We start from the raw sequence: 15,988 nt of genomic DNA on the forward strand, positions 1-15,988 counted from the left end.
TAGACGCTTGGACAAATTCTGTGGAGCCGCTTCGTGTCACGTGCCACATCAAGCCTAGCAGTGCGCCCCGCGTCCAATAGGTGGAGAGGACCGGATGCTTGTTGCGGCGCACAACGGCTTCTCGCCGACTTTGACCCGTTGGATCGTGACCAGTGGTCGCGAGGAACTTCTGCCTCGTGGCGACTTACGGGGTGCGTGTGTGGAGTGCGCACCGGAGATTGTTGCTACCCTCCAAGCGTACTTGGACGACGACTGCACCTACTCGTTGGAGGCGATGAAGGCATAGTGGCATACGACTTCGGCGTGGACATCAATTTCGAGCAAGCTCATCGGTATGTTATACACTGTTAAATAGATACGGGTACATATATACGTCCACCTACTCATACATGTACAGTCAAAAAGTACTGACCGCTCATATTGTTTGAAATGTAGGTTCGAGTTGAACCAAGCACGTGTAACAACGAGCAGAATAAGACAAAGCGGATGGAGATCGCTAAGAAACTACGTTCTCACATGCGTGTTGGTGACTGTATCGTTTACTACGACGAAACTAACTTCGACGATTACTGCAAGCGCACCCAAGATCTCGCAAATTATCGACAATCAAGCCTCTGTTGTGTTGACCCCGTCTACAAGAGACAATCTTTAACTACAGTGTGCAGCCTCGACCGAGATTGGATTGGTCCACCACCGACTCGAACGCGGCAGCATACGGATGGATGACAATGCCGCATTTGTTGACGCTATTTACGAGAAGGTGAAGGCGTCGCCTACATGCCAATAACATTTCCAGGGCTAGAAGGTGGTAGTCGGGCTCGACAACGCCCCGACCCACAGCCAAACTAAGGATCACGTTTTCGACCACGGCGATCTCGTACCGTTCAGCCTGGCGCCCTATTCGCCTATGTGAAACCCCGTAGAGGGAAGCTCTTCAGTGTTCTTAAATCACGCGTCAAGGCGGACCTCGCTATGTCGCGTGAGGAGTTGGTGCCGAGTCCTCGCGGCAAGATTGCGGAGGGGTGCATAACGATTCCTGTTAGATTTGCAGGTGTGTCTCTCCTTGTTGTTCGGGCTCTCACCGCTGTTGGATCCATCGCTATTTTTGGGCCTCTCGCTGGAGTATTCCTTGGAGTTGTCGAGGAGTGTGTGACGAGGCTCGCTCAGATCTTTCCGGTGAACCCGTCAATAGCCTGCCGCCAACGCAGTCTATGTCCCACGCACGACCCTTAGTGGATGGGAGAGGGCAGCTGGCTTCAAGGAACCGCCGCTTCAACAAGAACTGGCTCGGAGACCATGGACACACTCTTGGCCGAAGCCCCAGGTCTCAGCTGGGAGGCTCAGCTACTTCGCTGAGACTGCTGTGGCTCTGAAGCCATGATGACTGAAGTTGACTATGGATTAGCTTGACGCCTGCGAAGTTTGGATTGCGGTCACCCCGCTGAGCTACGCTGAGCTCAGATGTCCCGGATAGACACCTGTTGATGGCTGGATGCGTGGCAAACTGAGCCGACCTGGTCTCAGCTGAGCTCGCTGCGGCTCGGCTAAGAGTCGGTCAGCTTTGGTGGTGAAGGCGCTTAAGTCTCCAAGTCTCAGCTGGAAGAACTGAAGTCCCCAGGTCTCAGCTTGGATCACTGAGACTAGCTGGTCTCAGCTGAAGCCAGTTGGTTTCAGATCTCACAACTCTGAGCTTGGGTGGTCTCAGCCCGAACAGCTGGAATCTGTATATCTCGGCTCAGATGTTTCAGCGGGATGTGCTTGGGCTCAGTGGACGTTCCGGAGTCTCCGTTTGGCGACCCAGGTCTCAGATGATGCGGACACTGGTGGACGCTTATGTCGGGAGTCTCAGTTGGAATCTCGCCTGAGACTATGGGGTCTCAGAGTGGCCGATGGGTACACGGTGAATGCGCGCCGCTGGAGGGTCGCGTCATCAATGATGACGGACTCATATATCAGCCGGGATGGGACCAGCTGTACCCAGATTACGACACACTTTCGGCCAATGAGTCACCGGGGATCAGCTACTCATCACTGAAGCTTCGTTGAAGATCTGCTGAACCCATGCCTGACCACGCTGGATTCTGCTGAGCTCGGCCCATTATTGGCTAAAACTTAGGTTGAAGCGCCGAATGCCTTAGGCACACTGGCAGCTCTCAGGATGGTCTTAGCACCCTTTGTGGGTGCTCTCCGAACGGCGCTGTGCGCCCCCACTTGATAGGTCTTTGTTTGCATGTCGGTGAGCTCGATAGTGTGCGCCATATCGCTTGTGCCAGTAGACTTACTTGGGGTTCTCGCTGGTGTTAGACTTCGTGCAGAGGTAGCTGAAATTGCTAGAGTCCATGCTTTTACAGGAGCCACTGAATTGTTGTGGCCTTGGTGGAGTTGGTGATTGCTCCCTCTAGCGCTGGTGATTTTGCTCGTGCTAGCGATCCTGCTGCTGCCGATGGCCTCCCACCCATCTGTACCTCACCTTGCTTAGTGCAGGGGCCGCTACAGTGAAGTGCGGCGCGCTGCGCAGATATAGCAAAACCCGACGAGTGAGCGTGTGAGGCAGAAGCCTGATCTGTCAGCACGATGGAAGAGGCTGTGACAAAGTAGAATGTACACACTAATACCATATTTCACCGCTTATACGGATATTACAACCTCAGGTACACCAAGCAAGAGCTGACTAAGGTGTATAACAAGTCTAAAAAAAGCTATTGATAACTGGATCAAAGTATATGAGAGGACTGGAACCTTTGAGCGAGCGAAGCCCAAGGCGGACAAGAAGTTTACCGTGAGTCATCGCCAGTGGCTGAGTGAGTTCTACCAAGCCCACCCCCTCACCTACATTGATGGACCTCAGTCAGTACTCAGACGTACAAATCATATGGATATCTCGCGATCACTGTATTGAGAATTATTCATGAGTGTGGCTTGACGTGGAAGGTACTAAAACAGAGATCAATGCATATCAAGGAGCTTGATATTTTCCGTTTTACGCAGGGGCTAAGCACAATTGATTGGGGCGACCAGAACCTTGTTTTCTTAGACGAAGTCTCCTTTGACAACAGAGGTATGATTCGGAAGCGCGGCTATTCACTAAGAGTAACGACTGTTGCAGCTCGTGGCGCTTTCCGGAGGAACCCAGAGTCTCGATGTTGGCGTTTATCGGAGTTCATGGGTTATCGTTTACTACGACCCTGAGGGAACCTTTGACAGGGTAGAGTTCTTGGAGTCGTGTCGTGTGTTCGCCTTCTCGAAGAGAGGGAACGTTCGCCAATACACTGGGCTGAACGCAGTTTTGATTCTAGATGGAGCAGTTATAAACATGCAACCTGGAAATTATTCACTTTCTGCGGAGCATCGGAGTCGTGCCAATTTATTTTGCTTGCCCCTTGTCTATTTTTCAACCCAATCAAGTACCTGTTTGGCTTGAAGCGATGCTTCCAACGCCGCTACGATGAGGCTTGAGGACGCGATTTAACGCCGTTCATAGCGCAGACGTTCTCGCGGTTTGATGACAACATCATGGCAATTGCGTTCGAGCATTGTGGGTGGTCGGAGCAAGGGTACTTCAACCATGTCGGGCAATTATCAAAAGAGATTTGTGTGGCTGCCGATGCGGGCACCAGCTTCGTGCAAGATGAGACGCAACAAGGCGACTTGGAATTACGATTAGGCAGAATGAATCGCAGACGTAGTCTAGGTTAGACTACACTGCACTGCACTTATGCGTGGTCAATGCCGTCGATGTTCTCCATCAAAAGCATTGGGTCGACAGCTTCACATGGTTGAAGGACGTCGTTATTAACTGCTTCAATGATTGCTTTTCGTGTTGGGAGACGTTGTCCCTTCGATTCGATGCGACCTGCGAGTGTCCAAGTCTCTGCGATGCAGCTCATTGTCCACGATGGATGCATTTACGCAATCAAGTGCAAGCCGAGCGGAGCGCGATATGTCGCTAGTGTGCTCCTTAAGCTGAGTGTCAGCCAGTCGCAGTAGTGGTACGATGTGCTCGGGTGACGACTGGGCAATTGCATCATCCCATGTCGAACGATCCAAGGTTCTAGTGACGTGATTCGCTCAAATTTTCCAGACTACTGCTGCCGTTGGCTCCCCATACTGCTGAAGGCAGCTCCCGACTTCCTAAAGCGAGCTCTCAGCTGTGGTCCCAATCCTGTCCGTTTCTGACGGCGGAATGCTCCTTTGGCTCAGTTGGTAGAGCGTCAGTCTCATAATCTGAAGGTCGCCAGTTCGAGCCTGGCAGGGAGCACTTCTTTGTCTCGTTTTACCTCCGCATCGCCTCCCGCGTTTTGCCGTCCTTCCTAGCGCACTACGGACGGCCGACTCATAACGGGACAAACACCCCCACGCCGTCGCAAACGATTGTACGAGCCCCTGCGCGAACACCGCGCGCTGCACCCATTCCTACCGCCTCACCGTCATGCCTGCCACGCAGTGGACCACCTTCTAACCTTGAATGGCCTTCCTGAGCCTTCGGGCCTTCTCCACACGCCTCCGCGCGAAAAGATGTCATCCCTCCCCGCCGCCAGGTCAACGTCTGCCGAACCTCGCTTGCGCCTCCCCCCTCTCTCTTTCTCTTGCCGTTCGACGAAAGCCAAAAACACTTTCGAGGCAGCGAGAAAAAAAAAGTGGATGACACTACGTGTTTGGCGGTACCATTTTCCTCCTAAAAGGTGCTTCTAAAAACCGCTATTGGCGAATTTGAACGTCTTCGAACGCGTGTGGTGCGACATCACCCAACCTAAAATGCTGTAGAGTGTGTTTGACGCTTCATTATAATGAAAACAGGCTGATTCAATTGTAGAATATAGTGCTGTATATAACCACTGCAAGTGTAATAGGAATCAGATCACAAAATATCACACAAGCTGATTGGCTACTAGGTAAGATTCTCAGAGTCATGTGTACTTTTCAATTTAATTGGCGTATGCGCTCACTAGGTTTTCTTTGCTGGTATTTACACAGTCGATTGTAAATTGTGCCACAGGTAATCTCTTCTGGTCGCTTTGGTTTAATTTCGTATAACTGGGAGAGCATATTTGCGTAGGCGATGCCAAAGACGTCATCAGCTGCTGACACTGACATTCCCGAGATACTGTTTACTCCTTCTGGTAAGATTCCTGCTTCATTTACAAGATGAACTACATGCTCCATTACTTTTCGTACGCGTGAGTGGCGCATCTTGTCGGATACTTTGATATCATGCTGCTTGTTGATCAGTCTATACGGTCGAATACCGTCCTTATTGCCAAAAAACCATAGATTCCACATCTGCTTCACGCTCATTCGAGCAGGAAACTCCCAGCCTTTAGGTACAACATGTGCAAGTTGGCCGTCGTTCCAGCTCCAAGACCGCCAATCTGGTTGCTGCACATCGGTTGACGTAGCCGCTCTGGGATCGTAAGGATGCTGAATAGCGCTGATCGCGCTTCGGAACTCCGCTGCAAGGTCGGAGCGAAGACTAGAGAGGTCTCGAAGCGATACCGGGGCGACTCCGTTCACAGTAAAGTGCTGCCTCAATTCAGTAACTACTTTTGCAACGACATTTTCTGGTAACACGGAGGATACATCAGACTTGAGCTGATTAATTTCATTGGTTAGGTCAGAGACCTCTTGCCGTAGATCTTTTACCTCTTTTGCAATGGCAAGATGAGCTGGTATGCCTGTCGCTTTCAGCGCGCAGACTGGAGAAGCACCGATTGCTATAACCGTAGAGCCTCGTTGTAGATTTAGCAAAGGATTCGACGAAAAAATTCTCGCTCCAAAAATCGGATGACTAGAATTGAGGGTAGCACGCAAAAACTGTTCGTGGTGAATTACCGAGGCCAAAAAAATACGGAAACGACGACCGTATGCCTCGTGGATAATTTCCAAAGCCACTCCCTAATTTTTCCCAGTATTCACAAGTCATTTGGGCTGTTACCACCGGAGGAAAATGCGGTGGCAGCACCCAAATTGCTCAGAATTAAATGGCAGCCCTGCAGTCATTCTACCGCAAAGCTGATCTGTTCCTTCGCCGAAATGAATGTACTGGTCTTTTAATTTTCCTAGGCTTTGGCCCATTCTTAGGTACACGGAGACGGGCGTGGGGCCGTTGACTTGTCCTAGGGCATAGGAACTGCTGCCCTTGCGTAGACTGTGCGTTCCAATATCACCAGGACTGCAACTTAGCACTGAAATCTCGTCTTCACCCAAAGAACCAATTACACGGCGTAGCATTCGTCCAAACCGATTTTTACTATCGTCACCGAGAAACAATTGCTGTTTACCACCTGCTAAGCGCTCCAGGCAGCAAAATAGATGCACCGCTAGAGCTAGAATAGGACAACGTGAATGTTCGTATGGATTTGCGTACACGTGCTTTCCGTATTTCTCAGCACCAGTCTGGTCACCTTTATGACCTTGCTCCTCAACAGTGAGACAGTCATCGACCCATTCAATGTGCTGTAGCATAATGGTGCTAATAGAGTCCGAACGACTCATTAGGTTCCACATCAAGACGAAATAACCCACCCAAACAGAACTGTATGCCATGCTTGTCCTCTCTTCACTGGTGTTATTGTCATCAACTTCAGCGCCAACATATCAAAACCACTAGTTTTCAGCTGACTTTTCCCTTCATTTATCTTCATCAGCCCATGTTTCTTCAAGTTGTTGATCACTTTTCGTATCCATCAAGCACTCGCCTCAATTCAGTATCCGCTGGCTGCCCCAATTCAATCAACTTACTGTGGTAGACGTCAACCAGCGCACTACGGTAGCCCCAGACACCAGACACGGATAGCGGAGGGGTTGGAGCGTCTCTTGCGTCCATGTTGGCACGGTCACATGCATGTGCGGGGCTGCAGATGTGTCCAAAGAACGCCAAGATGACGTTTTTCGGCAGGGGGACGCGAAGCTCGCTTACATCGCTGTCAATACAGTCTGGGTGGTGACGTTGAAGCCACTCCTTCATAGCGTTGATCTTCGAGCGGTATGTGCGCTTCGTGCTGCTGCTCGTTCGCTTGGACTGGAGCGACGCAGCTACTGCGGCAGAATAGCTTGGATCATCTCGGCTTCTCTTCTTTCCTCGGGGCATACTGAAATGTGGCTCCCCAACATCAAATCAAAGGTCGCCGTTGATCTATGATAGACGGCTATCACACTTGACGTGAATCTACGCATCAAGTTCACATCATACTCAGTGCCAGTAATTAAGAGATAGGTTGAAGTGCATTTTGCTCAACTATGATAACCTACTATCACACGCCTGTTGCAGAAAAGCAGTGTACTATCACGGTTGCAGCAGATGTATATAACCACTGCAAGTGTAATAGGAATCAGATCACAAAATATCACACAAGCTGATTGGCTACTAGGTAAGATTCTCAGAGTCATGTGTACTTTTCAATTTAATTGGCGTATGCGCTCACTAGGTTTTCTTTGCTGGTATTTACACAGTCGATTGTAAATTGTGCCACAGGTAATCTCTTCTGGTCGCTTTGGTTTAATTTCGTATAACTGGGAGAGCATATTTGCGTAGGCGATGCCAAAGACGTCATCAACTGCTGACACTGACATTCCCGAGATACTGTTTACTCCTTCTGGTAAGATTCCTGCTTCATTTACAAGATGAACTACATGCTCCATTACTTTTCGTACGCGTGAGTGGCGCATCTTGTCGGATACTTTGATATCATGCTGCTTGTTGATCAGTCTATACGGTCGAATACCGTCCTTATTGCCAAAAAACCATAGATTCCACATCTGCTTCACGCTCATTCGAGCAGGAAACTCCCAGCCTTTAGGTACAACATGTGCAAGTTGGCCGTCGTTCCAGCTCCAAGACCGCCAATCTGGTTGCTGCACATCGGTTGACGTAGCCGCTCTGGGATCGTAAGGATGCTGAATAGCGCTGATCGCGCTTCGGAACTCCGCTGCAAGGTCGGAGCGAAGACTAGAGAGGTCTCGAAGCGATACCGGGGCGACTCCGTTCACAGTAAAGTGCTGCCTCAATTCAGTAACTACTTTTGCAACGACATTTTCTGGTAACACGGAGGATACATCAGACTTGAGCTGATTAATTTCATTGGTTAGGTCAGAGACCTCTTGCCGTAGATCTTTTACCTCTGTTGCAATGGCAAGATGAGCTGGTATGCCTGTCGCTCGCGCAGACTGGAGAAGCACCGATTGCTATAACCGTGAGCCTCGTTGTAGATTTAGCAAAGGATTCGACGAAAAAATTCTCGCTGCAAAAATCGGATGACTAGAATTGAGGGTAGCACGCAAAAACTGTTCGTGGTGAATTACCGAGGCCAAAAAATACGGAAACGACGACCGTATGCCTCGTGGATAATTTCCAAAGCCACTCCCTAATTTTTCCCAGTATTCACAAGTCATTTGGGCTGTTACCACCGGAGGAAAATGCGGTGGCAGCACCCAAATTGCTCAGAATTAAATGGCAGCCCTGCAGTCATTCTACCGCAAAGCTGATCTGCTCCTTCGCCGAAATGAATGTACCGGTCTTTTAATTTTCCTAGGCTTTGGCCCATTCTTAGGTACACGGAGACGGGCGTGGGGCCGTTGACTTGTCCTAGGGCATAGGAACTGCTGCCCTTGCGTAGACTGTGCGTTCCAATATCACCAGGACTGCAACTTAGCACTGAAATCTCGTCTTCACCCAAAGAACCAATTACACGGCGTAGCATTCGTCCAAACCGATTTTTACTATCGTCACCGAGAAACAATTGCTGTTTACCACCTGCTAAGCGCTCCAGGCAGCAAAATAGATGCACCGCTAGAGCTAGAATAGGACAACGTGAATGTTCGTATGGATTTGCGTACACGTGCTTTCCGTATTTCTCAGCACCAGTCTGGTCACCTTTATGACCTTGCTCCTCAACAGTGAGACAGTCATCGACCCATTCAATGTGCTGTAGCATAATGGTGCTAATAGAGTCCGAACGACTCATTAGGTTCCACATCAAGACGAAATAACCCACCCAAACAGAACTGTATGCCATGCTTGTCCTCTCTTCACTGGTGTTATTGTCATCAACTTCAGCGCCAACATATCAAAACCACTAGTTTTCAGCTGACTTTTCCCTTCATTTATCTTCATCAGCCCATGTTTCTTCAAGTTGTTGATCACTTTTTCGTATCCATCAAGCACTCGCCTCAATTCAGTATCCGCTGGCTGCCCCAATTCAATCAACTTACTGTGGTAGACGTCAACCAGCGCACTACGGTAGCCCCAGACACCAGACACGGATAGCGGAGGGGTTGGAGCGTCTCTTGCGTCCATGTTGGCACGGTCACATGCATGTGCGGGGCTGCAGATGTGTCCAAAGAACGCCAAGATGACGTTTTTCGGCAGGGGGACGCGAAGCTCGCTTACATCGCTGTCAATACAGTCTGGGTGGTGACGTTGAAGCCACTCCTTCATAGCGTTGATCTTCGAGCGGTATGTGCGCTTCGTGCTGCTGCTCGTTCGCTTGGACTGGAGCGACGCAGCTACTGCGGCAGAATCGCTTGGATCATCTCGGCTTCTCTTCTTTCCTCGGGGCATACTGAAATGTGGCTCCCCAACATCAAATCAAAGGTCGCCGTTGATCTATGATAGACGGCTATCACACTTGACGTGAATCTACGCATCAAGTTCACATCATACTCAGTGCCAGTAATTAAGAGATAGGTTGAAGTGCATTTTGCTCAACTATGATAACCTACTATCACACGCCTGTTGCAGAAAAGCAGTGTACTATCACGGTTGCAGCAGATGTACATGTTTTTAGATGTAGCTGGTTATGGATTTACGATAGTACTGTGAGATGCGGTACCCGATTCGTGGTACAGAGAAGAGTGCGCATTTTTGACAATTTCGCCTTCAGTGTTGAGCTCCGTTGCCGCGTGTTGTTTCATCGAGCGCCATGGTGCACAGCAGCAAGTACGACCTGCTCATCAAGCTCCTGCTGATCGGAGACAGCGGTACGTACGTGGTCGTGATCCACTTCCTTCCTGCGCTTCTCCCGGGCCCGTGCAAGCGTCTAACCGCCTCGGCGTCTCTCTGAATCAGGCGTGGGGAAGAGTTGCGTCCTGCTGCGGTACTCGGACGACTCGTTCACGACGTCCTTCATCACCACCATCGGGTGCGTCCGCTGCTCTTCCAGCCAGCCAGCGCCGCTCTCTCTTTCTCCGGCTACATGCGTGCATGCGCGCGGGCTAACACTAGCCGTTGTTTTGTCCTGCAGCATCGACTTTAAGGTCAAGACGATCGACGTGGACGGCAAGCGGATAAAACTGCAGATCTGGGACACCGCTGGCCAGGAGCGCTTCCGGACGATCACGACCGGTGCGTGCCACTGCCCTTTAGAGTCTACTGTGTGTAAGGTGCGCTTTGCTCGAGTAGGACCGAGGCTGACTAACGGAGATGGCGTCGTGTGCTGCTAATAGCTTACTATCGCGGCGCGATGGGCATTCTACTTGTGTATGACGTGACCGACGACCACTCCTTCCAGAGTAAGCGACCGAAGTGCCTGGGGGTGTCGCTAGCTGCTTGGCGCGTTTGGGCGGATGGTCTAACGGCTTTGCCTCCTCTGTCGGCGCAGACATTCGCAACTGGATGACACAAATTCGACAGAACGCGTCTTCTAATGTGAACAAGATCCTGATCGGCAACAAGTGCGATGTGGATCCGTCGGAAAGGGTGCGTTGGATAATTGTGTGATGTCAGGAGGCCACGCTCCTCGTGTATTGACTGGTGGCGCTTGTTTCCAGGCGGTGACAACGAAGCAGGGTCAGGATCTGGCGGACGAGTTCGGCATCAAGTTCTTCGAGACGAGCGCAAAGAGCAACAAGAACATTGACGAGGCCTTTCGCTCCATCGCCGTGGACATCCAGAAGCGACTGGCCGAGAGCGAGCACGATAGATTAGACGTGGCGAACGGCAGCAAGTTCCGCGTGGACGAGTCCCAGGAGCAGTCCAAAGACAGCTGCTGTGCGTAAGGCGTCGCTAGGTTGTTCCTCCCTCCCTCCCGCTTGTCTTTCGTTGTCGTTTTGTGCCGCGTGGCTGGCGCGTCCTGGCCTGCAGTAGTCGACAAAGGCCCACCCAGCATTGATGCAGGACGAGCAGCCATCGGATGCCATAAAGCTTCTCATACACCTCTTGCTACGCACTTGTCCCTTTTGCATCCCTCCACTGTAGCCATCTGGCTCGGGGGCTCAGTCCACTGGTTGGCATTTGCCAATTGGAATCAGTGACCACCGACGGACATGGCGGAGCGCGAGGACATCGTGGACGTGGACGGCGGCGAGACGTGGGACGACTGGGTGGACGACTCGTCCGCCAGCTTCGACTGCGTGTTCTGCGCCAGCAAGTTCCCGGCCGAGGAGCCGCTGCACGCGCATCTGCAGGAGACGCACGACTTCTCGCTCAAGCGCGAGATCTCGACGCGCCAGCTCGACACGTACGGCACCATCCAGCTCGTCAACTTCCTGCGCTGGAGCACGCTGGACGGTGTCGCCGCAGAGGTCGTGAAGCAGACGCTAGCTACGGAGGGCAACGCCGCCTTCCAGAAAGACGAATTCCTCAAGCCTGTGGTGGCGGACGACCCGCTGCTCTACTGTCTCGACTGTGACAGCGACAGCAGCGACGACGAGGACGGCGCCAATGCCGACGAGGAGCAGAAGAGCGAGACGGTGGCGGCCCCCACCGCTGGTGACGATGCCAGCGAGTTGATCGGCAAGCTGCGGCTGGAGAATCAGGAGCTCAAGCAGCAGATGGCCAAGTACTCGAAGCTCGTCCGCGACTTTGTGGTCGACGGCGAGAGCGCGGCCCCCGTGGAAGACGCTGCCGACAATGACACGTACTACTTCGACTCGTACTCGCACGTGGGCATCCACCGCGAGATGATCACGGACCGGATCCGCACGGACGGCTACCGCAACGCGATCCTCAACAACCCGGAGCTCTTCAAGGGCAAGGTGGTGCTGGACGTTGGCTGCGGCACCGGCATTCTGAGCATGTTCGCGGCGAAGGCTGGTGCTGCTAAGGTGATCGGCATCGACCGCAGCGAGATGGGCGACGTGGCGCGCGAGATCGTGGCCGCCAACAGACTCAGCGATGTCATCACCATTCTCCGTGGCAAGGTCGAGGACATGGATCTACCCGTGGACAAGGTGGACATTATCGTCTCCGAGTGGATGGGCTACTGCCTCCTGTACGAATCGATGCTCGATACGGTGCTGTTCGCGCGCGACAAGTGGCTTGCCCCCGGCGGCCACCTGTTCCCGGATAAGTGCTCAATGTTCATTCAGGGAATGGAGGACTCGACCAATCGCTTTGACTTCTGGGACGACGTGTACGGCTTCAACATGAAACCCATCCAGTCCAAGATCTCGATCCGAGATGCCTTCGTGGAGGATGTCCAGCCGAGCGACATCATCACGAGCCGCGAGCTGCTGCAGAACATCGACATCGATCACGTCACGTACGATGAGCTTGACTTCCACTCGACCTTCACGCTGTCTGTCACCAAGGACGCTACGTTCCATGGGTTCGTGTCCAGCTTCGACATCGGATTCGAGCGTGACTGCCCGCGCCCGGAGTACTTCACGACGGGAGCCGAGGGCACGCCGACGCACTGGCACCAGGTCTTCTTCCACGTTCCGAAGCCCTTCGGTGTCAAGAAGGGAGATGTTGTGGATGGCAAGTGGTGGGTGCGGCGGAATGCCGAGAACCCGCGCTTCCTCGACGTCGAGATCCAATGGAAGGAGGCAGCTGAGGGCGAGTTCATCGTCCAGCGTTACCGCATTCACTAGAGCTTTTAGTGCTTAGAGCGCCGTAATACTTGCTTTTGAATTTCTATCTCGACATTACATGTCCTTCTTGTGGCATTGCTAGCAATGCTAGGTAGTCTGATGATAAATTGGTGCGGGACTATTTTGTTTGAGAGGTTTTGAATGTACCTAAATTTAAGTAATTTTTAGAGATTTGAAATGGGTACTCACATCCGCCAACCGTACCCAATCCTCACAAAAATGGCAGGCGGCGACTCCGCGCGCCGGTCGCGCCGCTCCGACGGCTTCTCTCGCCGCCGGCGCCGCAGTCCCAGCGCAGAGGACACCTCCACACGCTCGCAAGACGCAGGAGATGCTCCAGATGTCGAGGTCATCCACGACTTCCGCTCCAAGCGCGCGCTGGAGGCCGCCGAAGACGAGGCCAAGCTAACGCCCGAGGAGCGCGAGCGGTTGCGCGACCGCGAGGAGCGCGACGCCTTCGCCGAGCGGCTGCGGCAGCGCGACGAGGACCGCACCAAACACAAGCGCAAGGCCGACGAGCTGGAGGCGTCCGAGGGCGCGGGCGGCCTCACGCGCGACGAGATCAAGCAGCTGGCCACGAGGGGGACAGTGGACGCCGGACAGGACGCGCTGGGCGACAAGCTGCGGAGGCTGAGGGAGCTCAGCAGACAGGAGTATCTCAAGAAGAGGGAGGAGAAGGAGCTGGAGCTGCTGGAGTTCCAGCTCAAGGACGAGGACGTGCTGTTCGAGGGCGGCAAGAGGTCCAGGAAGGAGCAGGAGCAGCTGGAGCTCAACAAAAGGATCCTGGAGACGGCCAAGGCCAGGTCCAAGAAGGAGGAGACGGAGGGCTACCAGATCCCGGATTCCTACGAGGAGGTGGACGATGAAGGCAACAGGGTCAGGAAGAAGGAGGACTTGCTGACGGACAGGTACGAGGAGGAGGAGGTCTTCCACACAGAGCAGGAGGTGTGGGAGGAGACGCAGGTCAAGATGGCTACGAGTAGGTTCGGGGCCAAGGACAAGCGCAAGAAGAAGACGGAGGAGGAGGACGAGCTGGTCTTCGACGACCAGATCGACTTCATCTCCCAGCAGATGCTGTCGGGACATCATGTGAGTGACGAAGATGTCAAGGAAGCTAGGAAGAAAATGGAGGAGGCCAAGCATCTGAGCATCCAGGAAGGAAGAAAACAGCTGCCGGTGTTTCCCTATCGTGAGTCTCTCCTGGAGGCGATTCGGAACTACCCTGTCATTATCATTGAAGGAGAGACGGGATCGGGCAAAACGACGCAGATCCCGCAGTACCTGCATGAGGTTGGGTACTCGGAGCTGGGCACTATTGGCTGTACGCAGCCGAGACGAGTTGCTGCGATGAGTGTGGCTGCGCGTGTGGCGCAGGAAATGGATGTGAAGCTGGGTAATGAGGTGGGGTACTCGATTCGTTTCGAGGACTGCACTAGTGACAAGACTGTGATCAAGTACATGACGGATGGTATGCTGCTGCGCGAGTTCTTGACGGAGCCAGATTTGAAGTCGTACAGTGTCATGATTATTGACGAAGCACACGAACGGACACTGAGCACAGACATTTTGTTCGGCCTCATCAAGGATATTGCGCGTTTCCGTGACGATATCAAGATCATTGTGGCTAGTGCAACGCTAGATGCGACCAAGTTCAGCGCCTACTTCGATGATGCCCCGATCTTTAAGATCCCCGGACGCATGTTTCCCGTTGATATTCTGTACACAAAAGCTCCCGAGGCTGACTACCTGGATGCGGCTATTGTGACAGTCCTCCAAATCCACATTACTCAGCCCCTTGGAGACATTCTCGTCTTCTTTACTGGTCAAGAAGAAATTGAAGCAGCCGAAGAAATACTGCTGCAGCGCACGCGCGGCCTTGGCTCTCGAATACGCGAACTGCTCATTCGACCGATTTACGCTACTTTGCCCTCGGAGCGCCAGGCTCAAGTGTTTGAGCCAACGCCAGAGGGAGCTCGCAAGGTCGTGCTGAGTACAAATATTGCAGAGACGTCGTTGACCATCGCAGGCATCTGTTATGTGATCGACACGGGCTTCTGCAAGCAGACCAACTACAACGCGCAAACTGGCATGGAGTCTCTTCTGGTGGCACCAGTGTCACAGGCTATGGCGAACCAACGTGCTGGTCGTGCAGGTCGTACAGCTCCAGGGAAATGCTTCCGCCTGTACACTGCGTGGTCGTACAAGAACGAACTAGACGAGAACACTGTACCCGAAATTCAGCGCACGAACCTTGCTAGTGTTGTGCTGCTGATGAAGTCGCTGGGTATCAACGACCTGCTTCATTTCGACTTTATGGATCCTCCGCCAGAGAAGGCACTCATTCGCTCCCTTGAGCAACTGTACGCTCTTGGAGCTCTGAATGGTCTGGGTGAACTCACAAAGCTGGGTCGGCGAATGGCTGAGTTCCCGTTGGATCCCATGATGTCGAAGGCACTGCTCGCATCAGAGAAGTTTGGTTGTACTGAAGAAGTGATGACAATCTGTGCCATGCTGAGTGTCAACAACTCTATCTTTTACCGCCCGAAGGACAAAGCTGTGCACGCTGATAATGCTCGACTAAATTTCGCGCGCGGCGGCGGCGGTGATCACATCACATTAATGAATGTCTACAACCAGTGGGTCGAGACGAACTACTCAACGCAGTGGACCTACGAGAACTTTGTGATCATGCGCTCGCTGAAGACCGCACGTGATGTTCGAGAGCAGCTTGAAGGCCTTTGCGATCGCGTGGAGCTGGAGCGTACGAGCAACCGTAGTGATCACGAACCGATCCGCAAGGCCATATGTGCCGGCTACTTCTACAATACCGCCAAGCTGGACAACTCGGGTCACTACAAGACGGTCAAGAAGGCGCAGTCCGTGTACATCCACCCAAGCTCGTGCCTAATCAAGCTGGAAGAAGTCCCGCGCTGGGTCGTGTACCACGAGCTAGCCTTCACGACGAAGGAGTATATGCGCAACGTGATCCCCATCAAGTCCGATTGGTTGATGGAGCTCGCGCCGCATTATTATAAAACCAAGGAGGTTGAGGATGCTCGCACGAAGAAGATGCCCAAGGCGGTAGGCCGGGCTGGTTAAGCTCTTCCGACAAAATGAATAGATAGGGCGTCCCTGGCTAAACGTTTGAAATGGATAGCAGGTGACAGTACAGTGTACTCAC

At 52.7% G+C, this 15,988-nt stretch overlaps 3 protein-coding genes across 3 annotated transcripts; all 3 read left to right on the forward strand.

Annotated features, from left to right (window-relative positions):
• Window positions 1-9,917: 9,917 nt before the first annotated feature.
• On the forward strand, window positions 9,918-10,992 carry IUM83_01880 (putative Chloride Channel (ClC) Family; the record flags this gene model as incomplete). Its single annotated transcript, XM_067925767.1, has 6 exons — window positions 9,918-9,975; window positions 10,064-10,136; window positions 10,239-10,339; window positions 10,441-10,506; window positions 10,596-10,693; window positions 10,765-10,992. The coding sequence occupies 6 exons, from the start codon at window positions 9,918-9,920 to the stop codon at window positions 10,990-10,992; spliced, it is 624 nt and encodes a 207-aa protein (XP_067801109.1).
• Window positions 10,993-11,259: 267 nt separating this feature from the next.
• On the forward strand, window positions 11,260-12,807 carry IUM83_01881 (arginine N-methyltransferase; the record flags this gene model as incomplete). The annotated part of the gene is made up of 1 exon (XM_067925768.1): window positions 11,260-12,807. The coding sequence occupies one exon, from the start codon at window positions 11,260-11,262 to the stop codon at window positions 12,805-12,807; it is 1,548 nt and encodes a 515-aa protein (XP_067800716.1).
• Window positions 12,808-13,026: 219 nt separating this feature from the next.
• Window positions 13,027-15,906, forward strand: IUM83_01882 (Pre-mRNA-splicing factor ATP-dependent RNA helicase; the record flags this gene model as incomplete). The annotated part of the gene is made up of 1 exon (XM_067925769.1): window positions 13,027-15,906. The coding sequence occupies one exon, from the start codon at window positions 13,027-13,029 to the stop codon at window positions 15,904-15,906; it is 2,880 nt and encodes a 959-aa protein (XP_067801111.1).
• Window positions 15,907-15,988: the final 82 nt, after the last annotated feature.

Source organism: Phytophthora cinnamomi (assembly GCF_018691715.1).
Source record: "Phytophthora cinnamomi strain GKB4 chromosome Unknown Contig0, whole genome shotgun sequence".
In the NCBI taxonomy this organism is placed as follows: domain Eukaryota; phylum Oomycota; class Peronosporomycetes; order Peronosporales; family Peronosporaceae; genus Phytophthora; species Phytophthora cinnamomi.